Source organism: Copidosoma floridanum, unplaced genomic scaffold (genome assembly GCF_036245765.1).
Source record: "Copidosoma floridanum isolate Cflo_tuat_1 unplaced genomic scaffold, Cflo_Japanese_pri ptg000012l, whole genome shotgun sequence".
NCBI lineage: Eukaryota > Metazoa > Arthropoda > Insecta > Hymenoptera > Encyrtidae > Copidosoma > Copidosoma floridanum.
The window spans coordinates 307,223-334,257 of record NW_028321889.1 but is presented as its reverse complement, the minus strand read 5'-3'; the positions used below and the strand labels follow the sequence as shown (position 1 = coordinate 334,257).

The window sequence follows — 27,035 nt, the reverse complement described above, 5'->3', positions numbered from 1 at the left end:
AGTTATTATCGTGTACTTGTATTGGTAAGTACAATATTGAATTAAGAGGAAGTCGAGATAAAGTGTCCGAGTTTTTTTTTTTTTTTAACTTTTGCTTTAAAAAAGCAAACAATCTCTTAACTATGGCGTCATCTGAACCGTAGAAAGAGGTACTAAAAGTCAAAATTCTGGAACAAGGCATTAAAGTGTAACAGCTGTTGTTTTTACCGATCGTTTTGATCGTTCGATATTTACGATCTGAGGCCTCGTTACTTCCGGATGGATGTATTGTCTATGATTTTTCAACCGTAATATTTACTTCCAGGCCACCAGTATAAACGTAAAAAACAGCTCGAGTACCAAAACAGTGTTAACTCGTTTATTGAAAAAATTAAACCACAACCTTTCACGAATCGACAGACACCACGTGCCTGTTTGGTAAATTTTTTTCCTCGTGCGTGCCGATGTTTTTGTGAGTTCTCTCCATTTGTTTCCTCTCGTGAATCGACAACTGCGGCGACGAAGAGAGGAAGGGCACGAGCTAGAGAATTATGTCGTAAAATAGGGAAACGGGTAGTCGTATACTTCATTGCTTTATGGCGAAGGATTATTAACGACCCGACTCGAGTGAGCCCAAGTCTTGGATGTGTACGTATGTATATATGTGCCAGAAGTCCGGATATCTTGTGAGATTTATTGGTTGAATCGAGAAAATTTTTACACGCTTTTATCGAAGCTCGGAAATTTTGTTAATACTCGCGTGGAAGCGTGTATTACCTGTTTATTGAGTCGCACATTCACTGCTAGTGAAATTTCATTTTCACAATTTGTAAAATTAAGTTAGCTCGCCTGCAAACGTTTGTCTACTTATTTGGAAGTTGTCACAAAGAAATTAGGACGTGAAAGGATTCCCGGTGAACTGAGAACTTTATTAACCGAAGCGTCACTTTATATATCATCTGGAACCCTCTCCAATTTCCTCCGGGAAAAATTCAAAGTGCTTGGCTATATTTTTGCACATTCTTTACGCTCTGAAAAACAAAACAGTTCCCTGCAGGGTTGGAAGATCTCTCTACGATTTTCTTTGCATTTTTTAAATTAAAGATTCTATCTGTAAGTGATATTGTAATGAGAGTGTAGACTACGTGTTTTCGAGTGGTTTTTTATTTTATGTTTGGTTAAAATTCCTCCAATACTATAAATTCCTTGTGAATTTACAAAAATCTTTTATAATGTGTTTGTGTATGAGGAAAAACAAAATTTTCTTTTAATTGTCTCAGCAAATGGGTACAAGATGATCAAAATAATAATAATAAATGAAACTAAAATGAATATACTAGTAAGTTTTTAACTATGTGTTAAAATAAATTGACACATTACAAAAAATTACTGTAAAAATCATCAGTATAATTTACAGCAATTGTAGGGAATACTCGATCGATATTCTTAGTATGTCATAGTTTACAGAGTGTACACATTTGTGTTTAAGTAAAAATAAATTATTTGGACCACAGATAGTAGATTTTCTTTAGGCATTAGAGATATTTAAAAAAAATATAATATAACCTATTGAATCTTATAAACATATTTGTTTTATAAGTATTATAGCATATTAAGGAGTATAGATGTATATCAGTAAAAAATATTTTTATTATCAAGTTATAATCATGCAAACATCAATAGATGTTTTTTTAAAACTTGATTCCATTATCAAAAACTTTAATAAATAAAAGTTTTGCTTCCTAAACAATAAAAAAAAGCATAAATTATTATTTAAATCGACATTAGTTAAGTAAGACCTTGTCTCGTGCAATTTTTTTTATAGTTATTTTTCTCACAGTTCTAATTAAGATATTTTCATTTTGAAACAAAAATCTCAATCATCTGACTTTAAATAACAAAAAAATTAATAACGATTTTGTTAGCAATAATACTCTGTTGACATGAATAAAATAAAGCATACAGTATTTTATCAATAAATTGAATATAATTATTACATGAAAAAGCGTATAAGTTTGTTGAATGCAAAAAAACAACATTAAAATTTATAACTTTAATAAACCAATATAACCATAATATTACAAAAATTTTTTTTAAATCTGATGACAGCAGATTATAAATTACTTCAATAAATTTGACCCTTTCAGCTGGCCGTCATTTCCAAAAATTAGTACATCGTTAGTTATCTTGTAACTACATATAATATTAGTATATTTGTTGGGATTGGCAAAAGTCAAGTTTATTGAAATAAATTGAAGTACTGTACTCACCTTAAATAATACTATTACATAAAGTAACGAATAACAATTCATTTTCGAGTAACGAGGTAGTGATACTCATAGTTGGGGCATTTTTCATTCTTTTCAACAATAGAGCCACAACATTTGCAACGTTGTGGTCGATCGGGGTACTTTGCTCGGTACATTTCACGCTTCCGCTGATTGTACTCTATAAAGTACTTTTGCACGAAATCTGGATCTCTCCTTCCCAGTAACTTGGCTTCTGATAGAGCAGGCTTCGATCCGTTATGGCCAACTGTCTCTCTTTTATTATTAACTTCTTGTTTCCTATTGCAGTGCCTTGGTTTCTCTGAGTTTGAATTTCGTGTGTTCTCTTGGCAATTTTTTCGGGACTGGTCAGAAAATTTTATAGTTTCTTGTTTCTCACAATTATTCAAATCGTCTTCTATTTCCTTAGCTTTAGATTTTTGAAGACGCTCATAATAGCGATTCAATTCTCTTTCCAGTTGTTGAAGTTTACTCATCCTTGTAGTTAAAAAAAAAAAAAAAAACAATTCTAAAAACAAAAGAAATTTTTTAGAAATTATTTAATACACTCTATAGATTTTGTTGACTAAATTTTTTTTATTCGAAACTTTTTTGCTTATTGGCCAACAGTTTGTTTTGGTTATCTTTAAAAATGGTTTTGAAGGAAACCATATATTTTTTAATACGATATACAAAAGATTGTTAAATCTAAATAAAAAGTTGATTGTTGTAGCATAAAAGAGGGTGTGTACATATAGACCATACCATGTGAATAGTGGCATAAAAAAATCTTTTTTTCTTTCAACTTCGAATATAGGTCGTATTCCACGAGAAAACATAATGGAATATTTTCAGATTTTTAAATACCACTGCCGTCAGTGACGGTCATAAATTACGAGTTTTTTGTTTCGACAGGTAACTTGTAAACTTGAATAGAAAAATTATACTGGTAAAAAAAAATGTTTTCGTTAGAATATTTTCTGTAAAATACAATTAAAATCTACTGAAAATTACAAAGTTAGCTTCATTTATTTTTTCTTCAAATTTTTAAGTTAAAAATCTATTTTTCAAATGATACTTTTTAAAAACCATTTATTTATTTATTAATACAATGTATATACGTTAAAAATTTTTTTTCTCTCGTGATGGGTAAGGATTCTTGCTATTTACACCAATTTATGTTTTGAAACATTTAATAAAATTAAATTGTACTGCTTTAATACTTTAATATGTACTGCTGAAAAAAGGTTATGTTTAATTTCATCTCTGCATAAGATCGTTCTATAAAAAAAGATTTGCAGATTTGAAAAAATTCGTTTTTTTTTAACTGAATCACGAGTTTTTTTGTTATATGTATATGTATTTATTTTTACGATAAGTCAATTCTAGCTTTGTGCACATCATTGGATGGAAGAGTGGCGTGACTAACTGTTTGTACACGCAGCCTTATGGAAAAGACCAAGAAATTTGCCACTGGCAGTTACTGACTAATTTTCTCGCATAAAATTTTACACTGAGAAAAATGCGGCTAACATGTTTTACTTGCGCACAGCAAACGAGGGGGTACATTCAGAAACTCGAATGGGTTAATTGTTTTTGTTTTTTTAAATTATGTCACCACCACCATAGCGTCAGCTGATTTCAACGTTGCAATTTACTTAACCAATTTGAGTTTTGGAAATTTACCTAGGACATTTTTTACAAATATGTATTTACCTCAATTTACCTTGTACTTCTTCGTAATCAAATAAGTGTTAAGGAAAATGGACGGTCGTGCTCGCTGGCCAGAGACGTTTATTGGCAGGTTGAAACAGCGCAAGATAACGCAATCTTATAGCGACGCTTGTAAATATTCTTTTATGTAAGCGACGGTGCTTTCTTGGTACTGGTGCTAATTTTCGGTGTAACTGAAAATTGTCATTTGTCAATCTACGGCTAACACCACAGTACGAATGACAACAGAAATCATAGCAAAGTTTTAGTCGTCGCCAAAGTATGAGATCACCAAATATTTATGTCAACACTGAATATTTTAGATAGCGTAATTGTTTCTCTAAAAATTTTGTAAATATATCCTTAGCAAGAATAAAACCACCAGAAGTTGTTGAACTTTTTTTTACGATTGTATTATTGGGTGAAAAAAAGTAGTTTTTGAAAAGACTTGACGGGTTTGTTTACGCATCAAAGGCAGCTAACAGACTGAACTGAACGGCGTACGTTGTTCGTCGCTTTCAGCTCTTGAAGTTGTTTATGTCACATACTGCGTTGACTGTACAGTTTGCCGGCTGTACCATAAAAGAATGATTGTACCCACGTACTGCTTTTATCGTGAAAGCGAGAGAGAGGATTATATATGTATATACGAACGAGGGTTGAATAGGCATCGTTTTTTAAACAAATGTGTACCCTAATTTATAGCTACTGATCGTACAAAAAATTTTTACTTATATATGGATATACAAAATTTTTATTTTTTGTATTATTTACGAACATCGTTTGTATAAATATTATGAGTATAAAAATGATACATACTATGCGTTATTAAACTTTTTGTTTATAAGGAAAAAAATACGTACTTTTATGAGGTTATTTAATAACCAGATGAATAAATAATCTGCATTTTATTAGTATTTTTTACTTCATCGTAAGGCTTTTTAGACAACTGCACTTGTACTTCTAAGATTCTCACATTAAAGGGGAGAACATACAATTTTTATAAGCCACTATTTGTTGTTTTTATTTTTAACGTTCAATAAATAAAAATGTTTCTGCCAGAACAAGTGTTTCTTTGGTTATGTTTAAATATAAAAAAAAAAAAACAGTATGAATAGTAATGTTGCTTTATTTAATTATGTTTATTGTTGGGGCTACAAGAATTAATAAATAAATAAGTAAATCATTAAAACACTAATTGTTTGCACCTTTCAAAAATATTTTTTCAATGCTTTACCATAAATGCGTCATTACGGTGCACATTGTAATTGGTTTAACATCCTTTAGAGGCGCATTTTTGTATGAAAAATGTGTAATTTTTAATTAAGTATATTAATTAACTGTTTTAATGTTATCTTTCGTAACAGAAAGCTTGTGAATAATTTTAATTAACCTTAGGTATTTTTTAGAAATAAAAAAGAAAGCTTCATGTAATATTTGAAACATTTTGCTTTCATGTAGACGTGCAACAAAAGAACGTTAAAACTGTACGCATACTAGTATCGAGTGAAAAATCATGAGTCTGCACGTGCACAGAGATAAAGCAATCATTTTACATACGTATAGTCACCTGAGCTTATCACTTGGTACTAGTCAATGATATTATTTATTTGCTCACTTAGATTTCCTCGAAACTCATGGTCTCTAAATAAGTATAAAATGATACACATATTTATAAACCTGATTCTTCTGTCACTACATTTGAAGTTTGTTTTTCCACAATCTTGTTAAAATGGATATTAATGATAATTTTTTAATACGCATTAAAATCACACTCTAGTTCATGAGAGTGATTTGTGGGAGCTTTGTGATAATAATTACAAGAACCTAAAATGTGTCACCTGAAAACATGAATATTATTTTTAAGAATAAGGATATAAAATTTATTTTACCCATTTGCTTTACAAAAGAGAATCTATTGTTGCACCAAAAAGCTCTGCAGAGTGTAGTTCTGCAATTGACATGATAAGCGTAATTGAATAACTGATTGTAGAAAAGCAACTCCTGCCGTAGACGTTATTATTTCGAGGACATGAAAAATGCTCTCAGTGCTCGGATGCGGAAAAAATTGAGGGAAAGAACGACGGTGCAGTGTATCCGGAGGCACTTGAAATCTCGTCTTTTTATTGGAAAATCATAGCGTAATATCGGAGTCCGTAATTAAATAGAGCGGAAAATTCCTTTTCAGCTCAATTTCGATTTTAGTTTTTTCTTTTTTTTCACCTTATTTTCTTTCTTTCACTGCTTGTACCTTGTATTTCAATGATTTTCTTTTCACTGTGATCTATTGATGATTTTTTTTTTTTTTTTTTTCATAAAATCTAATAGTAACTAAAATAAAAAAGCATTACAAATAATTTACAAAGTTTCATTTTGGTGTTCAATAATAATTTTATACGTGTGTCAAAGTTCACTATCTGAACTGCTGTACGTTACATTATTTACAAGTTTTTGTTATTAAGGAATAAGTGCTTGAAAGAAAGAAATAAAAAAAAAACAATTGAAATGAATATTTTAACAGTACGAGTGGCTGAACTATTTTTTGACATGATTAGATTCAATGAAACACCCAATCAAGAAATCTTTTCGTCAAAATTCCTGGAACATTTAATAGAAAACTCTGCCCACAAAGATTGATTATTAAAATTATCATAAATCAACTATTAAGCACTTACATCCTTGTCTAATAATTTTTTTTAAACGGATTGTGCTAGTGAACACAAGTAGTGAAAGAGTTACTATTGTCTTGACGTTAAAAATGTCAATAATTTGTTTCTTCGTTTGCTTCAGATATTTGTTTTTCTCAACTCCTCGAAGTTAAGGTATAAAAGACAGACTTTCAAAGAATAATGAAATGAGAAATCAGACACGATTGCTAACATTAAGAATATCCTTGTGCAGGTGTTTGTCTGATGCGGTTTTGAATAAACGAGACGAGACGTTGTGTACGAGAGCCACTATGAACTTTTTTCAAGTGCCGTCACACGATCTTACCGATAACGTCGTTATTTTGCTCGACTTTTTCATCTCCTTTGAGAAATCCTATTCGCGTTTCAGCTCACGGCTGTATCTAACTTCGATGCGGTAGAGTAACACCGACGACTCTCACGGGTACCGTAAAAAAAGATGGACGGCGTATACGTAATGGATTCACTTGAATAAGATGTTGCAAACGTGTGCGCGTGTGTGTGTTAAATTGTTCAATGGATACAAAGTTGCGAGCCTAATAAATAAAATGACATTAAACTGAATTAAGAACTTACCAATTCATTTAGAAAATAAAATATTTGAGATACTACTATTTCATCTATTATCTATTATATAGTTTTGGAAGATTTATAAAATATAGTAAAATCCTTGGTTGATTCGAAAATGCAAAAACATACGTTTTAAATTTTTTTGTAAAAATTACATCATTTTATGGATAGTTTTTCCAATTTAATTACTTTAATTTTTGTCTGAAACATAGTTGATATATTTTTGGTATAAACAGGACTAAAACTTTATGGTAGTCTATTGGAATGCATTACCTTTTAATATATAACATAAATTAAAAAAAAGATTTTTCTTGTAAAATAAAACGATATTTCGAAAACTAAAAAAAATTTTGACTTTGTCAAAAGTGTCTGAGCCTTTTAAGAATTTAAACTGTTTGTGCAGAGTGTATCGGGAGAAAAAACTTCCTATAATTAAAAAAGTATTCACTACTATAACCTGTTGTACCATGTAAATGTTATTTTTAAACAAGATGATTCTTTTAAAAACTTTTTCAAGTCAAAAATTACAATTTTATTCCAAGAGATTATTAATTTGTAGTCATTTTAGTAAATATTTTCTTGATTCTGAGACATTATTTTTTGGTGTAGGATGCATTTCGAAAAAATACTACCTAAAAGCAGGTTTTAACAATTGCAGTCATCACTTAAATATTTGTATAAAGTGTTTATTTATAGAAAAAAAAAGAAAAAAAGCGTTAAAAAATTAAGTTCTCCCATCAACTAGCCTTGAGCCAAAAACTAACCTGTTCGCAAGCATAAAAAAAGACTAATAACAAATATTACAACAGGATGATACTTTTCTACGCTACTGTAGAATGGCAGCAGTGGATGCACCAACGCTTTCACATTGCATAAATACAGGGTCCCACAACTCAGATAACACATTCATAACGTTCAGTTTAGCTTCACATAGTTACTACACATGTAAGGATGTGCGAGGATTTTTAGCTTTTTCGGAAACACACAAGGCAGTGGAGACTACTTATCTCTGACAACTCAGGGCTTAAGCTTGGCTTCTGAAATTCACGATATGTACACCAATAGGTTGTAATACATTTCTAAGTATGGGAAATACCAAAAGAACATCGAGAAATGTTGTTCTTGACTAAAGGATAAATTGTACGCGATACATATACGGTGAAATTAAAAGTGTTGGACACAAAAAGCTGCATGCCTGAGCAAAGAAATTAATAAAGATTATTATTTCAAAGGCTTCTTTGTGCTGAAACAAATTCAGCAAGCGAATCTCGACGAATGATAAAAGGTGGTACAAGTGGTGCTAGGTATCTTCCGTTTTGCCGGAGCTTAAGCTCAAAATTATGAAGCACACGACAAGGATGACGACGACGATATTGGCTTCGCTGTCTTAACGACGAGGCAGCTATTGCTTTAGCAGGATATATTACTTTTGTATTAACTTTAAGGTAATTGCATGAGTGGCGTGCATCGTTCAGGGTAAGGGGCGCCAGTATGCACGGGGGTGTATGAAATTACTCGTAATTTATTTCTTATCTCGCGTGTAGATAATTTTAATGGTATACTTAATGTTGCCCACGTACAACAAAGGGCTGTTGGGCACTCAAGTTATAAGATGAAAAACATTCTTATCGTCGTAATTTTTCTGTGGTTGCGTTATCGATTCTTTTACATTAAAAGTGTGATCATTATACTTACGATGAAAACCACGAGAAATTCAGAGACAGTGGACTCACCAAAAAAAAAATTAAAATTATGTAGTAGAGGTATAAAGTTATGAAAATGGCGATTTCACGTGTATACAAAAGTGAACGGAAAAATTAAAAGATCACACATTAGTTGTGTCATGAAATAAAATAAAATTAGGTTATATCTCTAGCACATCCGTGGAACAATCTTAAATCTTTATTTTACAGCCATAACACCCCAAACACCACCCCCAACCTAACTAAAACACCGTATGGAATTCCCCATAAGCAATCCCCGTGTATTCATCGATCGTTTCGCGAACAAGTAACCCCCGTTTGAGCGCACCAAAGTCAAGAGCGAACTCGTATTAATTTCATACACATCAATGGTATCGTTCAACGCGCAACGCTGGAAATCCCTCGACCACCCGCACGACGTACGAGCGCGCGTAAATCGAAGTAATTACCATCCCCGTCCGTCAAACTGACCGACCGTAATGCGCGCCCGTTTATAACCCCCCCGGGCGTTCCGTTACATTCATCACTCGCGTGTTGCCCCCCCCCCTCTGATAAACAGAAAAAATCATCGGTCGCATCGCTCCCACTTGACTCACCCAACGAGTTTTCCCCTTCTTCCATTTCACGCCAAAAATATGATAATTATCCCCGCCATTAATAACAATTGCCGTCTGTAACCGCCTTCGGGAAATCAATAACTGGAGAGTGGCGTGCGTCAGAAAGTATCGACCCTGCGAATTGCGCGAACCTTCTCGCTGTCTTTAATCAGCCCGAGTAAACGAGCAACTCTTAGCTCATCAGGGCACTCCGAAGAGAAATGGTGCGGCATCGTTACACCGGCCGGGGAAAAAATAACAACAAAGGAATAGGTCACCTTTAAACTAAATGAAGTTGGTACACCTAGCACGAGACAAGGAACGATGTTCCATGGAAATTCCAAAGTTATTTCGAGACCTCGTAAGGACTTTAAAGTCATCAATAATGTTGAATGGACCGTAGTGTCTTTTAAGTGATTCAATAATGGCTAATGACTCCTGATGACTTTCAACACATTTTAAAGACTTTTCGTGAGTTCGAATAACTTTACAGTCATTAGTCGACTTCAAATGATTTTTGATGAGTTTATAATTGTCTTTGAAAGACTTTGGAACACTCAACGAAATCCTTAAACGTTTCCAAATATCTGTAAACTCATTCAATGACTTCAAATGACTTCCAAAGACTTTCAAGGATTCCGAATGAGTTTAAAGTCACCCGGCGATTCAAATGATTTTCACTGACTCGGAGTTTCTATTCCAAATCAACTTCAGTCATTCCATGGCCTTGAATCACTTCCGATGCCTACGAATGACACTCAATGAGATTTTTGAGCCTTTGGACGACTTCAAAGTCTTAGCTTGACTCCAAATGGTACTTGATGACTCTGAAAGACTTGAAAGTTGGTGGAGAATTCGTTGGATTGTGAACGTCGAAGGCTCGATCTGCGCCTATACCCGATAAACCTGGCACGAGGGTAAAGTGTTTCCATGGACCGCGTGGACAACTTGAGCTTAATCCACGTCAGGGGTGGTTTTCCAGCACCACGTGATTGACGAGCCTCGTTCTTCTCCGTACAAAATGTACACACGTCCCCCCGCGCTGTGGTCCGTTTTCCCGAGTTCGGCAACGCAGAGGAGGGACTCGTTCCTGGTGTGAGAGGGGGCGCGATGGCCTACTTGGTCCAAGTGAATTGGCCCACGCTGCGATCCGCGCTATTTATCCTCGGGGGCGTGACGGCTCGATTGGTCGAGGAGCCGGTAGTGAATCGAGTTTGGTTTTACCGGGGGAATCCTAACGGAGGGGGAAACTCTGCGGATGTAGCGACGTGGTGGAGATTCAGTTTCACGTGGTATTGTCCTTTTTGTATACATATCTAGGATGTATTGAAATTTTTGAATTGCTATTGAGAGTCGTGACAATAGCGTAGTTTTACAATGCATCTTTGGTTACTTTGGTTCAAAGGAATTGATGGCAACTACCTCAGAGTGCCAGACGCTTAGTTTTTTAAATGAATCTTCAGGTGGTGGGATTCCCTTATGAGGACAATTTAATTAGCGTTTGTCAGAATCAAACCATATTGATTTCCCTAACATTGTTCATCGGATTTGTTATCTACATTTAAAAAAAAGGAAAAAAAAAAAAAAAACAATATTAGTAACGAATAATGTGATACAATCCTACTTACAGTCGTTGTATTGTATCATTTAATACAAATGTAGATCTGATAAATACTAATACAATAATATCTGTAAAAAATTTTCCTGTATGAGTACAATAAGATATCCATTTGTAGAGTATGATGATTATTGTCTTTAATGATATCAGCTGCTTTTGATACAACAGCAATAGTACAGCTGGTATAAAAAGAGAGCCGGAACTATAGTAAGCTGCAGGATGACTTTGAAACGGTGGCGTGTGGTGAGCTCATGAGGCAGATACTCGTCTTCTCCCACTTTGTAGTTGAAGGAAAATTATGCGTTTCTCGATACAACCCAAGCACGAGGAGACGTCAATTGCGTGCGTTTATCATCCTTTGTCTTGTCGTTGTGAGGAGCGTAGCTAATGTAATGAAGAATGTTGTTTCGTGAAAAGCTGACACTTTTCCTCTGTTGTTTAATGGTCCTAGTTTCGGCACTAAGTGAGTGAACATCTTGAGTGATTTTTTTGTGAATGATATTTTTCCATCCTACAGAAAGTGGATTGTATGCGCGGTGTTTTGGATCAAAAGCATGAGTTTTACGTATAAAAATTTTGCAGTCTTTTCGAGATAAGAGTGAAATATACAGTTAAATTTGGTTTGAGTGATCGAGAGTGGGTTAAACATTTTGTTTTTCTATTTATGCATTCTACAGATTGCTATTTTAATACAATTTTTATCAGATCATAAAGTGGACATTGTTTTATGACATTGCAAATAGAAAAAAAAACGTATTACAACTGAAGCAAATACGACTTCGTAGAACAACTCAAATATTTTAATTGTTGATTTTAACATTTCAAAGCACTTCGGAACAACGAAAATGTTCTAGCATGATTGTGTAATTTAAATAGCATCAATAACCATATTACGTTTTTGTAAAAAGTACGAAATGCATAAGGATGCGATTACATGGATCAAAAGAATATCTTAAACTTGTCAAATTCATGTCTAAACTTGACGTAAGACACGAGTAAGACAAGTTTAAAATATTTTTTTGGTCCATGTAATCGTAGCCTAATCCTGAGGTTGTAAAAAAAAAAATAGTAAAAAATTATGAGTAATTCCTTTTGTTTTGATAAAATGTGAAGAAAGCCAGTGCAAGGGTCCAATAAGGTATTACAAGGAGCTCAAATGCAAGCCGATCTACGCTGAGGAAGGGGACTACTGTGCTGTTAGTTACGACTGCACGCATTTGAAACGCAGATCGGCCGACAAGTGCTACGTAGATGGATACAAATTTAAAGTAGGCAAAGAACTACCCGAGTGGGTCGAGTCTGGACCATGTGACGAAAATTGTGTCTGCGTAAAGGGACCTGACGGCTAGTAAGTATATCAATAGGTTGTTTAAAGGGCTTTTCAATATTTTTTTCTACCCAAAACTTTGTGTAACATTTGTTTTTACTCTTCCACACCTCTAAGTGATGAATGATTTCACGCAAAAAGTGAACACTATTAATAAGGTTAATTACTTACTCGATATAATTACACTGGAAGTGGTTAAAACGTGATCCAACATGACATGTGCAGTAGATTAAAAGTCAGAGAATTTTGCGTTCGTTTTACTTCGATACTCGTGATGTATCGTTTTGCACTAAGGATTAGACTGAATTGTAAATGTATAGATGTTTGGATAGTCGATATACATGGACATGTACACGCATGCATACACACTAGATGGGCTGCGTCTTAAACGAAGAACCCTCACTTAAAAAAAAACATGAAAAAAATGTAGTACTTGCTCAATTTATTTTTTGTTTTTACGTACCACAAATAATTTTTTTATTGCCGAATATTAAATAAAAGGGACGAACTTAGTTCTAAACTAAGTGGTCCACAATCCATGGATATTTATTGTGATGATTCGTGATATTTGCAGTGCTATGATATCCTGTACATCTCCTAGCTGTCCAAATATTATTAAAGAGGGCTGTTTTTTCGTACCTAAAGTTGACAACTGCTGTGGTGAGATGGTTTGTCGTGAGTAGTATTGACTTAATACATTTACCTCGTCATCAAAAATCCCATCTATTGATCCCATAACTGATAGATGTAAATGATTTACTTTTACTGTGCAAAAATATTGTAGTTCATCAGTTTCTTGAAATCTTAATTTTTATTTTTCTACAATTTTGAAATAAGAACTTACTTGGAAGAGGAATTCATTATCTCATTTTTTCAATAGTTAGAACTTGAAATAAATTATTGTGATTAAATTTTTTAACCCATATTTTAAAGCACTTAATCTTCTTAAGAATTAAAAATCTTTGTATTCTCGGTAAAAGCCAACGAAGAGAGACGAACGTGCGAGTTCTACGGAATCACCTATAAATACGGAGAAATGTTTAAGCCGAGTGAAGATTACGCGTGCCAATGTTTAGAGTCCAGAACTGGATGGAACGGTACAATTTTTTCATGTTACAAACATAACTTGAAAACTGGTTATGAAAATTAAATAACACGATACCCATATGAAATTTTAGTCCCATTAATGGAGATGATCTGCAGAAAGCTTAATAATTGTGGAGTCGAAGTACATCGATCGATGGAAATCCGCGAAAATTGCCCACCTGTTTATTTCGCCACTCGTCCACTGTACGATTCCTGTGCTTTTGATTACAGATGCCGTAAGTATAAATAATTCAAAGAACGTATATTCAAGAGATTCTCATGTAGTTTATGTATAAATAATGTTCAACACAATTTTAGAGAGTGATTTTGATTTCGTGACTCGCTGGTCCGGAGTGATGGGAAGATCCCGAAAAGCCTCTGGTAAGTTTTAGAGTCTAAACTTGGTATCTTCAGGTAAAAATCAAGTTGATCAAATTTTTTTTTTGTTAGATATGAAGTGCAAGTTTGGAAATCTGACATTGAACGTTGGTGATGAGTTAAGCGAGGGAGTTGATTACAGCTCCGAGCGCGTCAAGTGCGTGTGCGAAGTACCTCCAGTGCTTACGTGCAAGAAACGTCCTTACACTAATTGAATGTATAATACCAACCATGAAATAATACCACGGAGTTCAAGATCAAACTGCTTATATGAGGTCAACTCTCCGCTATCCAGAAAGCTGTACTCAAGAGGTTGGCTCTCAGTTTGTAGCTAACCAGTCTAAAAGTACAAAGAATGTTTAAATCCTCTGCACAGCAGAGAACGTGAATCTCCTCTGCTTTTTGTCATTAATAATCATTTCTTAGTTCCCGACACAATAACTTTCATGGAATTAATGTAATAATTTGGTGTAACTGTCTGAACAATGACATCTAACCGTGGGAATAATGATTGTTACAATCATACGAACAAGTAAAACTATGGATATTGGCATCCACACAGCAACGTTTAATTGGTAAAACTTCCATATGCAAACTAATACGTAAAGAATCCAAAAAAAGTTTTAACGATAAAAAGCAGTGGGTGCGTTGGACTTTTTCAAAAATGTTTTTACAACTTCATTACAACTTTCCCTTAAAATACAGTGAAATTTCGAAAACGTTTTTCAACGTCTTCCGAGCGTAGTGCGCTGAAAACAAAGTAAAGAAAATTTTACTAAAAACTAAAATTTTACTTGAACAAGTCACGTACGAGCATAGGTGTTGGTTGTAACGGCGCCTACCTCATCAACCAATACTTCACACGTGAGCACGTACACTGATATACATATATTCTTCAATGTAAGCTCTGGATGAACATTGTCCTGTGTAAAACGGCACCCTATAGCCCTATATAAACCGGCAGTTACATATAAAATTATAAATAAAAAAAATGTCACACTTTTCTACCAACGAAGCCGTAACTTTTACAATTTAAATAGTTGACTTTCCATTTCCAACGCACATGAAACTCACGATCGAATAACAAACATTTAAAGTTGCTTGACATCCCCCTTTGCAACTCTCGGTGTACATGCATTCACCAAGTCACACGTATCACGTTATACAAAGTAAACAAAAGTATGTGAAACAGCCAAGTAAAGAGGAATACTATATACTTCTTAAGTTGTTGCTCTCGGTTTCATATTGCATCGGTATCATTGTCAAACAAAGTATTCAAACCCTATACACTGCAACTCTTTGTATAAGAGTAAGTTTATTTAACAAAGTTCCCCTAGTACTCGACGAAGTGACTGGGCATTGGGTAATGTTTGCAATACATCCCGTCGAGTTCGTTTGTTTGTTCCAGTAGATGTAGCATCAGAGCTACGTGACAGTCTCGTGGACGAAACTTGTCTTTACTGGATCTCTACGAACATATCCATCTCAGAAATTTCTACGTTGTAACCCTTCGGTAATAATTTTTGTTCAGTTTACAAATTTTCGTCCGCGTGAGATTTATATTTTTTTTATGAAGAACACAGCCTTGCAGTCGTGTCCTTTGAGCTTTTCGTTGCTGAATCCAAAGCTTTTGTTAAAATTAAGATTAACATAACTTCACTCGTGTCAGAACTGTGAACACGTAGTTTTCGAAGTGGTTTTTATTGTTATTAAAAAACAAAGAAACAAAAAACTAATTCGGACTTTATTTTCCATCCAGAAGACAGATTTGGCTTCAGCTACGGAAAATGCACAAGAGATGAGCAGTATGGTCCACCATAGTCGAACTCCTTCGGTGGGTCTGGGTAATGAAATAATCACGCTTACGTGAGCGATAAACTGCAGATGTAGCGTCACTCAAAGAAACAAAGGCTCCGAATCTCCACCCTTGGGTGTGACCTCGCACTAGTTCTGTTCCCCTTCCGCCATCGACGCGAGCTCTCAGAGAAGGTCGAGTAATGGGTCGTCTTCGCGCTCCACCTTCTCCTCTACACCTACACACGACCGTTCGCCATCTCGTTTAGGAAGCGTCTACGTCGTCTTATGTCTGCTCGCGCGATTTTAATGGACAGCCAAGCCCGCGAGAGTCAATTAACCTTGTTAAAGGGAGCCCGGTGGGGCGAACGCACGTACGTACGCGAGTAACGAGCGTGAAATGCATTTTGCCCGAGTAAATTCTATTTGATAGCCCGAGAGCTGGTATCCCCGTCCCTCTCTCTCTCTCTTAAGTGAAATGCGGCTGAAAGGGGCGGGGGTAGGGAGTAAGGACGAAATGTAGGTATGTAATGGAAAGGAGTGGAGAAGGTGAATTAGGGAGGAGGGGGAATGGCTTGCGGAAAGCGTGGAGTGTAGGTACACGCGGATGAAAAGCTGAATTTGGGTTAAGGGGCTGGGTTTTTTCGGGGGGTGGGATGCAGTTTCGGTGGGCTATCGTTTATGCAAATGATTCAGGTTATAGCGATCACGTGGGTTACCGAAGATTAAGGGATCAGGAGCTGTTATTCCTCCTTTTCTTTCTACTCCGAGTGCTGCTCGTGATTACGGCCCCAGAATGAATTATTATTTTTACTCTACATCACGCGTGGCTATATACTGCCGAGATTATTGTTTCAAGTGGTGCTTGAACGGTCGGTTGAAGTTTCAGGATGGTATTTTTTTCACTCAAGGTATGCTGTTTCTAGATATGACCTGCTTTTGGCTCAATATTAATTGCTCAAATAAGTGTTTTGATGTAGTTTATGTTCACATCTTAAAAAATTGTGAAAAAGTTTGTTGAGCCAATGATAAAAAGCTATCACTTTCTTTTCAAACAATCTCGTGATATATGACAAAATACAATATTTTTGAGCTTTAGAAAATTTTTTTTTAAAACTTCTGCAAATTATTACGTTCAGTTTTAAAATATCGTTAGCTACAGTTTCTCGTATCTTCTACTTCCTTATTCAGGTTTTACGTAATTCCACATGTAGAATGATATTTATCTACGTCTTCTATGAACAATGTTTAGATCATAGTGTGCATCTATTTTCGCTGCTAGACATAAAATCTCATTACCTAAGGATTTAGAAGGATTTGGGAAACACTGGTAATAGGAATTGATTTTTTTTTTAAATTCTTTATGAGCACAGTGATGATGTATCGAGGTGCTCCGCATACTTAGAGCTTTCGTTGTCCTATCGTTTTTTTAATTTTAATATTACTCATTATACGAGATATCGGTGTAACGTTCTTAAATTCCGAGACTCTCGTAATTCATAAGAAAAATTAGTTAGAACCAAAGCAATGTTTACAAATTTCTTGTATGAGGTGGATCAAACAACGTTGTAAGAGCCAGTAGTAAACTTGCGACTACAGTCTGGTGACTGGAAGGCATAATCAAATAAGTACCATAGCTTCAACAGAGGGAAACAATTGATATACATTTCAATCACTTGTCCTAGCTCCCATAGTCAGCTTTGTTTGTCGTATCCACCATGCCCCAGGATTTCGAAGGGTCTACAATTACCGAACCCTCCATGGTCGTCATCCAGTGTAGAATATACAGTATGAAAAAAGTATCAAAATTTAAATTTAACTATTAATGAATCATTACTGATATATAGGAAGGTAGTTTCGAGCCACATCTTTAGTGATGAATCAGTAAATCGATAAACAACAGTACCATCCTAAATTTGAGGTGGACATCCCGGGAACTTAAATCAAGTGTTTAGAGCATCCCCACTGTACACTACAATCGCTAATTTATCAATATCATCTGTCAGATACGTGCTATTAATACGTACGAACATACGCAAAATCAAGCTCATCAGTTATTAGCACCTACTCGAAGCTGGAGAAGCAGGATGAGAACTAGAGATAGAGAGATAGAGGTACAATATGGTATAGCTGCGAACTATTGATTTTGGATTGCGGTGTGGCAGGATAATGTGGAGATTACAATCAGCTGCGTTCGTCTTGTTAGCTTGTATAATATCATTGAAGGTCACCGTAACACGTGACCTCTTTATGGATGAGATACACTTACATGGTAAAGTGGTTATTTCTTTTACGATACCACCATTATACTTCTTTTTTTAAATTAAAACTTGTACTGTAAAACGTTAACACTAAAAATGTTAGAGAGTTTTAATGTTTTCTTTGTCATGTACGTTCGATTATACTGTAAATAATTAGTATTTTGAATAAATAGTGGTAGAAAAAAAAAAAAAAATGAAAGATTACTAATGGCAAAGTAAAAAAGTAAAATAAAGAAAGAAAGTCGAATAACAAGAAGTACTCTTGAGTGTGTCTTGTCTTATTTATCTCGTTCTCTTCCGCTTAATGCTCCTAATCCAATCGGAATTAACGCCATTTTATTCGGATAATGTTCTGTAATTGATTTCTTTGCCTTGAGCTGTTTGTGCTTCAATCTCAGCTTTTTTTTCTTCCATTTTATTGTTCTCCTCTTATTTCTTACTTATACCTCCGTGTTTGATTTTTTTCCTTCAGGAAAAAATACTTCTACCTTTACTGAAAAAACTTGCTAGAGTTTCCAATGGTGTCCATGGTATATAATGTCGCAAGTGATTTATGAAACTCCAGAGTTTATATTGAAAATATTTCTTAGCATACTTAAAATTTAACAAAACTTTATCGAACCCCCTTTGAGTTTCGATGGAAGTCTAGTTAATAGTTGTTGCACTTTAGCTTGTTGCAGATTTCGTGGAAAGTTGTCGTTCGGAAATTTCCACCACATTAAAAATTTTTTTCTAAGAGTATTACGTTTGAGTAAGTCAGTTGCAAAGTATCGCCATGTTCAAGAATTGGGTTATCGATTTTTTCGATACTTACATTCCTTGAAGTCTTCTTCATCCTTAATTTTCATTGTTTAAAAAATAAGTTTGTACTGACCATCAATGATGCTTTTTATAACTAGAAGAGCTCCAGACTTTCAAAAACATGGGAAGTATAAATTACAGTTAAAAAACTCATATCTGGTTGTGGATTGAAAACAGAATTAATATGCAATGACAAAAAATGGTTGAAAAGTGAACTAATCAATAATATATTTACAGATGGAAATTTACATGTTTGGTCAATATAAGTTGAAACTCATGGTGATTAACAGATAAGAGGATACTTGTAGCATTAACTTGAACTTAAATTTCATGAAAGATATTTTTGTTCAATGTACAACTTTAACAAGTTGTTGTACACCGTACAGATACGATCCGAAATCTAGAAGATGTACTGTAAATTTTTGAGAACACATCACCTTGAGTATCCCTTGCGACGTATTTTTTCAAAGGGCATACAATAATCCGAAATTGCAACAAAACAAAAAAAAAAAGCAAGAAAATCAGAAAGGATGCAGTTTTTTATAAGAAAAAGATGTACATCGCTCCAGTCCATGGGAAATTGTGTGCCTTTTAGAGTACAAATGTCTCAGCAAAAAAGAAACCCTCCATGTCAGCAAGTCGATAGCGATGCCACTCGCAAGACGCCTACTACCATTGTGTGCTATGCAAGTATCTTCCACGATTCGTTAAAGTATATCCTCGTATACTTACTGGAAAATTGCACACGGCAGCGGAAAAAATCAAGCTGTCGTTAGAATTGCGTAAAACAATAAATGATAGTTATTTGTTGGAGGTTGATTTTTTTTATTGTATAGTTTTACTGCAATGAAGCCCTTTATTGGTCAGTTTTGGACATTTATTTATCAACCTTTTTTAATGATACACTAATTCTATGTCCTACAGTTTATACTTATAAATTTTGGGATGGAAAATTAATTGAAAGTGCTGCTCTGTGGTACGATAACAAAAAGTAAAATAAAATTGTTGCTAAAACTTAGAAACGAATTTATAAAAAGCTAATATTGCACGTACTAAAATATGTTTGACCACACTTTTATTTTAATTAATATGTCACTTGAATTCTTATTTTTCTCTTTTACGGACTGAGTAGAAAACACAGTAAGTTGCTTTTTTAAAAGTTTATCGTGACAAGTACGAAACGATTGCAGTGTACCTACACTGCCCCAACTTTATTACAGCTATCCATCCACGGACAACCACAAAGTCAAATAAAGTCTGAACTTGGCCTCTCTGTCTCTCTCGTTCTCTCTCGCGCTACAAGCTAACCTGTCAGCAGCGAAACAAAAGTATCCAGGCCACTTGTTTGTCAGATCCACCTCTTTTCCGGCTCACTCTCTTTAAAATTTTTTTTTTTTTTTTTTTTTTTTTAGTTTAATGTTCCAGTTCAACTTGGAGTGGTCGGGCACATTTTTTTCCCGAGTTTTTTCACGCTACCGTTGCCAAATTCGTTGAGCAGTGCAAACTTTTACTTACGAGCATTACTGGGGAAAACGCTAATACAGTGAAATAAAGTTGGTTTATTCAAGGCTGACTTTGTTAATTTGTGGTGGTATAATACAGCGCACGTAATAACATAGTTGCGGAAAAAGTTTTTCGGAGGTAAAATTTGCTTACTTTTCTGTGTTTTTTTTTTTCCCCAGTGGGCCAAACGAGTTTGAATTTCTCAAATTGGGAAAATGTGTGAGAGAAAGTTCGGCAAAGTCGTTTGTTTGCATTTTGTTTTAACGAGATGAACTGATGAAAGGAATTCGCAACAGCGATACATATTTTGTTCCTCGTAAGAAAGAATGTTGTGATGTGACTAAGTCCTACAATATGCAACCAAATAATCCATTGGCTCTAGAAAACGCGACAATTCGGTTAATGCAAAGTTGAAATTTTACGGTCTAAACATCTGCTCTAAAACGTGTATATTAAGATTTCTGACAAACAATTGCCTTCTCAGATTTCGTTCCTCTATTGCTGATAAAGCTATTGCATCTTATAGAGTTAGTACAGATTTTAGATCGTTTAAACACTAATCGAGCTATTACATCGATGGTGCCTAACCAAATTACCTGCACATTTCTACTTTCAAGTAATTATGCACGAATCACTAGCTTATCAAACCTTAAGAACATCTTGGCTTTATGAGATTTTTCAGTTAAGAATCATAAGAAATAGTTTTTTTTTCGTTGACCATACATATTTATGCATCTTAAGGAGATGATACTTCTATCTAAATTGACTTGAATGTCACTGCAGTGTGGATACACTTTTACTGTGGTAAAATGTAGCCATCCTACATACAAGGTACCATGAATGTTTGTATCTCTCTGTTTTACTTTCTTCTTGTTGATTTGTAGAGAAAAATCCTTATATCCCTAAAAAATTTACGTATTAAAATTTACAAACGTAACTCTGAACTGTACTCATCCATCTACATTTATGTGCTCAACATTTAAAGTATTTTAAATTTAATCATCAATCAGAGAGTATTTAATACTTCTTTATCAAAACGATTCATGTAACCAATAAATTTTTTAGATCCAGTTGTTTACTTGTAAAAATCTCGTAACCTTTAAGCATAACCTTAGATTTGTGATTTTCTGTCCATCCACATACGAACACCTATAGATGTATATTAAGTAAAATTATTAGACCTAACGTTCATCCCAGAAACGTCTGTCAAGTCTTTTTGTTATGTATACCATATGGTAGAAAAAATTTATTCGTACGGGCCTCCGGTACTATCCATTGATGAACGGCACAAAGTTAGTATTCGTAATAATAACCTCCAAGATTCTAGCTGCAGCTGGCTTAGTCGTGTCAATCAACGGTGCTAGTCGCATAGTCATACCTCATGCATAATTTAAACTTTGCTAATCAGGAGGGCACGAGATGAGCCGAGTTTCTTGCAATCGCGTCAGATTATTCAGATGTGATTTCGACGATGCGGTGTTTCTTCTTTTGTATACCGGAGATGGAAGGTGATTTACTCCAATGAGCTTCATATTCTCCGTTTTACCATTCAGTTATCGATGAGGAGTTAAATTGAGGAGGAGAAAAAAGGTCAGGAACGAAAAGTCGAAATTTCGTTGCGATGATTCGGAGGTAAGCAGCTGGGGAGAGCGCGTGTGGATGCAACTTCGTCGCTTCTCTACTGTATTGACACCGGACGACGAAGGTCGAAGTCAAATTCTCGTTGAAATGAAGAAACTTGGGCGTGCAGTGGAAACGTTATTCGAAAACTTTAGCTCTGTCGCCGTATAATATCAGAGTTTCCGTGGAAGTACTCCAAGAGAATGTTTTAGTTGCGTGGAGCAGTTGAGTGAATCGGGAATTATCTTTCATGAAGTAATGTCGTCAATAGTGTCATTATCACTGAGGAAAAAGAGCTAACTTTTATGCCCTTCCCAGGTCATGATCCATCGTGAATTCTTACAGCAGTAAAATTCTCAAATGGTTCTGCGTAAACATTTGTACTTTAAATTGCAAAAACTGTCAAGAACACGTGGGATAAAATTTGGCGCATTGCTTACGCCAAAAATACCCTTCTATTATTTTTTCACAAACTTTGTAACCATTATTATTTGAGGTGGTAAGTAGAAAGAACTTCGATAATGGTATCATTTTCAATGGGCAAGACACTCGATACCTTATGATCATTTTTTGTAAATTATTTCAAACAAATAAATCGTGACTCAGGAGTTTTTTTACTTTTTAGACGCTATTCCTAAGATTCTTAAATATCTTTATACGTACCTTCGTAACTTCTTTAAACTTTTTAATAAGCTCCTACCTGTACTTCCCATTCATAGTCATGAACAATGTTTCGTTGTGAACTTGAAGGACACCAATCAAGTCCTTCTTTCTCTGTTTGACTTATCATAATGTGTTATTATTATCAAAACAAAATTTTCTTTGCTGCATATATTATTCAAAATAATTTAGTATTTTGTATAGTTCTATTAAATTTTTAAATAATTGGCTGTAAAAAAGCCATGGAAAGTATTTAGATGGAGGACTAAAAAATATCAAAACTCCCAGGAATCTTATTTTCAAGAGCATTTATATAATTCAACACTTTGAAATCCTTTGAACCTAAGCTCGCAAAAGTAACATATTTTGGAAAACTAATGATTACGAGTACACGAAATACCTTAAGTGATTGACGACCCCGAAAAAGCCTTATAGTATGTGAGTATGTGTATATTCGTGTTAATATCATCTACTTACTGGCTCTGAATTAAAAATATTGATCAGGTGAAAACTGCATGGCTTACCTGAAACAAACAAAGATACAGAACATTTATCATCATCACTACTTGCAGTTTTAGTGTTATCATTGTTTTGTTATTTTTAATTCAGTAAAAATCAAACATGCAATATTTTTCAGGACACAGTATCTATAAAAATATAAATGATTTTCCTAATCCGATCTGTTTTTTCTTCTCTTCGAACGAAAACTACATGTTTACCATTATATAGAATGAATGATACAAGCATTATTGATAAGTAAAAATAAAGTTTTAGACTGTCAGTGTCAAATTGGGGCTGGTCAATGGTAACCACTAAATTAGTGTCGAATTTAGGGCTGATAGATGATCTCCTGACTTAATCAGGATTGAATTCGGGCTGTACTAGTCATGGATTACAAAACCAAAGCAAACCGATCAAAGCCATGGTGCTGTTATTTGTAACAATCGAACAAAGTTGTTATCAATCAAAGAATCCTTTGCCATCGTGATTATTCATTCTTTAAATCCAAAAAATTTTCCGCATCACCTCAGTGATTCCATGAAAAGTAATAGACGATAATACCTAAATTTCCACATACTTGGGAGCACAGACCCCCTACCCGCAATAAAATACCAAGAGCGCCTCTTTGTCGATAACGATAGCAGCATCTTCGGAATGGGGTTCACACGTGGAGCGTCAAACGCATTTGGAGTGATACGACTTTATCATTCCGACGATCTTATGTAGTTACCGGAATGCCTTACGCAGTAGATACACGCACATATGCACGAGCAATCTATTTCTCTCCCACTCCCCCTTTGCCTATTCCCGCTATTCCCAAGGAATCCGTAATATAGTCCGAGAGGAGATGCCGCTCTTTTCTCCATCTCCGTCTGGGTGCGCGTGAAATTATGTGGGAAGATCGAGGAATGCAAGCTTGGACACAATGGGACCGAGCTGATAGAGAGACCGGCTGCATGGGATAGTCGACGTGGTGTATTTATTCATTCTTCTTCCACCATTTTTCTCCTGGACATTTATAGAAACTAAGGACTCTATTGTGTGTGCGATTCTCTTACCAAGAAGTTTTTCTCAAATGCGTCTCGAGTTTTTCGCTGGATTATTATTACTATAATTGGTATTCTTGTGATTGTTCTATATGTGGTCAGTATGGAGTATCTAACAACTTGTCGTAGCTGGGTATTCTTGGACTCGGGAACTCTAGAGAAAAATAAATTGGGGAATTATCCGGTAACATAATGATATTTCAAAAGAATCCATGCTGAACTTTTCGATGGTAAAAACTTTTATACTGCCAAACAATATTTTTTCATCTATTTATGCGTGTGAAGGTGTTGATCATTTTCCACAATGAATTCATCTCTGGTTCTATCCTCATTTTGCCTTTGTGTGGTCTAAAACTAGGGTTTCAAGCTATTTTATTCATACAGTAATTGTCACTGGGACTTGTTTTTATTAAAATCAAAAGAATACACTAAAAATTCAAGTGCGTGCATTGGAGTTGTATTGGTATGTTGAGGATAATTTACTAAGAATTCAACCAGTTGTGTTAAATTTGACGCTATTTTAACGGGAAAAATCAATGTAGTATGATTGTAGAGTGTGAAAAATTTTTTGTCATAGATTCAACACGTATACAAGGGTATTTCTATCTTAGATCCGAATGTTTCTTTCTTTGAAAATATTGTCATGTCAATCATTGAAGCAAAAATTGTTTAGTTCAACAAAATAGGTGACGCAGTTTACGATGCGTCAACTTGTATACTCCTGAAACGTTTACCAATACTACTGTAATGCATTAAAAAAAAAAAAGAAATCTTAGCTATACACTTTAAACCTATACTTCGACATAATTGAATAAAGTGTATTTTTACTAATCTGATATTAGAAAAAACCTGATTAATTTAGGATTAAAATGTTGCTGCAATTCGGATGTTTAAATCTGAATAAAACGGACTCGGGATAACAACCAATACAGTCTTATATTCAGTAGGTATACGTACTATGCAAAACGGAAGAATATTCGGATTAAAGAAAAAGAGAAAAATAAATAAACGAACAAAGTCGAAGAATCGCATTAGAGCCATGAAATATTCTTCAAGGACCAAGGGATGAAAAAAAAAATGAAAGGTCGGAGCAGCGAATAAAAAGAATAATGGGCCGAGATGAATTCCTGCGTTCCTACGTCTTGGAAGAAGAATAAAAAGAAAAGGACCACGAGGAGATGGAAAAGAGCAAAGAATGAGAAGAGCAGTTGGGGGGGAGGAAAAATCGGAGGAATTCCTCTCTTCTCAAGAGCACGGCAAAATGGAGAGCGGAAACAGGGTTGGGGAGGGGTGAAAAATAAAGAAGAGGAGGAGGGAAGCGTGGAAACGAAAGGGCGGATATGGACGTATATGCCTCCGCGGCTCCACCTGGTAGGAGTGATAATGGCGTTATCCACGTTCCGTGGGGAAAAGCGGAGGAGGTGAAAAGAGACGCTGTAAATGCGTGGGACTAATCGGACTTCTTTTGTTGCTTGAAATTGCGTCGAATATTTTTCTCAGGCATCCTTTTTCTTATCGGTAAAGTTATGCTCTTGCTAGCTGTATTCATATCATCCTTTCACTCGTACTGATAAAATGACAAAGGACCGGAGCTAACCGAGCCATTGTCTGACACTGCACGCAGCTTTTTGTTTTGCGCCGTAAACAATCGGTTCTTATAATTTTTTTTTTAAGTCGAGATTGGAATTAGGAATTCGTATGAGTTTTGCGTGCACATGCATGTTTTAAAAGAGAAACTTTTTAAAATGTATTTTAAAGATCCTTTACATAAAATTTTTAGCATAGATAACAAGGTTAGTTCAAATATTTACTACCAAGGAAAATATACGGATTCCAGGCCACATATTTCCTATGAAAATATTTAAAAAAACAAGGAGTTACATATTTTAAATACTAACATCTTCTTCATACAAATAATCTATAAAAAGTCTGGCATTTTGTACCAGCCAGATTTTAGCCAAGTTTTAGGCAAGACTTTTATAGAAATAATGTAAAATATTTTTTTTATCTGAAAACCATCCACTTACGGTTGAGTTATTGTTGAAATATCAAGGGAATTATCTTCGGATTGATCTAAAATTCTTATGCATCGATTTTTTTCTGTTTCCTCAATAAGTTTCTAATATTATTGTTAGGTTTTTTTTTTTTTATTAGAAAATTAATAATTTAAGAATGCTTAATGTTCGTATTCCATAGAAAAAGTTTCAATAAAAGGAATATAAATATTATGCTCGTACTCTAGATTAAAATACATTTCGTCAGCGCGTTTTCAGTTACGTTGAAAGTCATTCAAATTAAATGAAAAAAGATATAAAAAATTCGTAAATTTCTAACATTTTATTCTAGGTTTCCTTGCAAAATTACAAAATCAAAATCATAAATATAAGTTTAAAACATTAACAGGTAAATTTTATTTCAAATTCCTCTTAGTTTCCGCAAACAAGGGGTAGTTTCCATTTGTTAAAAAAAATTTCACATATCTTTTTTTATTTTTCCAGTTTATTCATTCCACTGACTTCAGACTTCGTTTACTTATACTTATAGATTCTTTTCACACGCTCGGATTTCTAAAAGTTAACGTAAAATACATCTGGTCTGTCTAGTTCTAATAAAATATTCAATATCTAATTGATTACTTCGAATAAAATAATTCAAACATTCTCAATTTTGAATTACAATACAGAAATGTTTTATTTAAAATACAAAAGTGTATCTACTTTGTTTAAAATGCAATATTTCAAATGAAAAATCGTATTACTAAAAAAGCATAAGTACGTTTGTACTTGTGTAAAGTAATTAAAATAAAACATTGATTTCTTTTGTAATTGACAACTTATTGTAATTACTTTGATTAAATGCAAAAGCAACTCATAATTTGTTTCAGTTCCTATGATCAACTACAGAAGTTACTGATTATTGATTTCA

General features: G+C 34.4%; 3 protein-coding genes across 4 annotated transcripts in view; 2 read left to right on the top strand and 1 right to left on the bottom strand.

Annotated features, from left to right (window-relative positions):
* The window catches only part of cpx (synaptic transmission protein complexin), a 341,835-nt gene that overhangs the window by 137,739 nt on the left and 177,061 nt on the right, over positions 1–27,035 (bottom strand). The window lies entirely within an intron of this gene.
* Positions 11,509–13,143, top strand: LOC149375057 (uncharacterized). Its single transcript, XM_089590234.1, has 3 exons — positions 11,509–11,596; positions 12,247–12,481; positions 13,035–13,143. Exons 1-3 carry the CDS (start codon positions 11,533–11,535, stop codon positions 13,141–13,143), a joined length of 408 nt encoding a protein of 135 aa, XP_089446360.1. The 5' UTR covers positions 11,509–11,532.
* Positions 13,447–15,407, top strand: LOC106646655 (uncharacterized). The gene is made up of 4 exons (XM_014362730.2): positions 13,447–13,557; positions 13,639–13,782; positions 13,865–13,927; positions 13,997–15,407. The coding sequence occupies exons 1-4, from the start codon at positions 13,497–13,499 to the stop codon at positions 14,137–14,139; spliced, it is 411 nt and encodes a 136-aa protein (XP_014218216.2). The 5' UTR covers positions 13,447–13,496; the 3' UTR covers positions 14,140–15,407.

Coding starts and splice junctions, on each gene's coding strand:
- LOC106646655 (XM_014362730.2), top strand. CDS start 13,497: ATGTTTAAGCCGAGTGAAGATTACGCGTGCCAATGTTTAGAGTCCAGA. Junction 13,558..13,638: donor GTCCAGAACTGGATGGAACG/GTACAATTTTTT, acceptor ATGAAATTTTAG/TCCCATTAATGGAGATGATC. Junction 13,783..13,864: donor TGCTTTTGATTACAGATGCC/GTAAGTATAAAT, acceptor ACACAATTTTAG/AGAGTGATTTTGATTTCGTG.
- LOC149375057 (XM_089590234.1), top strand. CDS start 11,533: ATGTTGTTTCGTGAAAAGCTGACACTTTTCCTCTGTTGTTTAATGGTC. Junction 11,597..12,246: donor GGTCCTAGTTTCGGCACTAA/GTGAGTGAACAT, acceptor TAAAATGTGAAG/AAAGCCAGTGCAAGGGTCCA. Junction 12,482..13,034: donor GTAAAGGGACCTGACGGCTA/GTAAGTATATCA, acceptor TGATATTTGCAG/TGCTATGATATCCTGTACAT.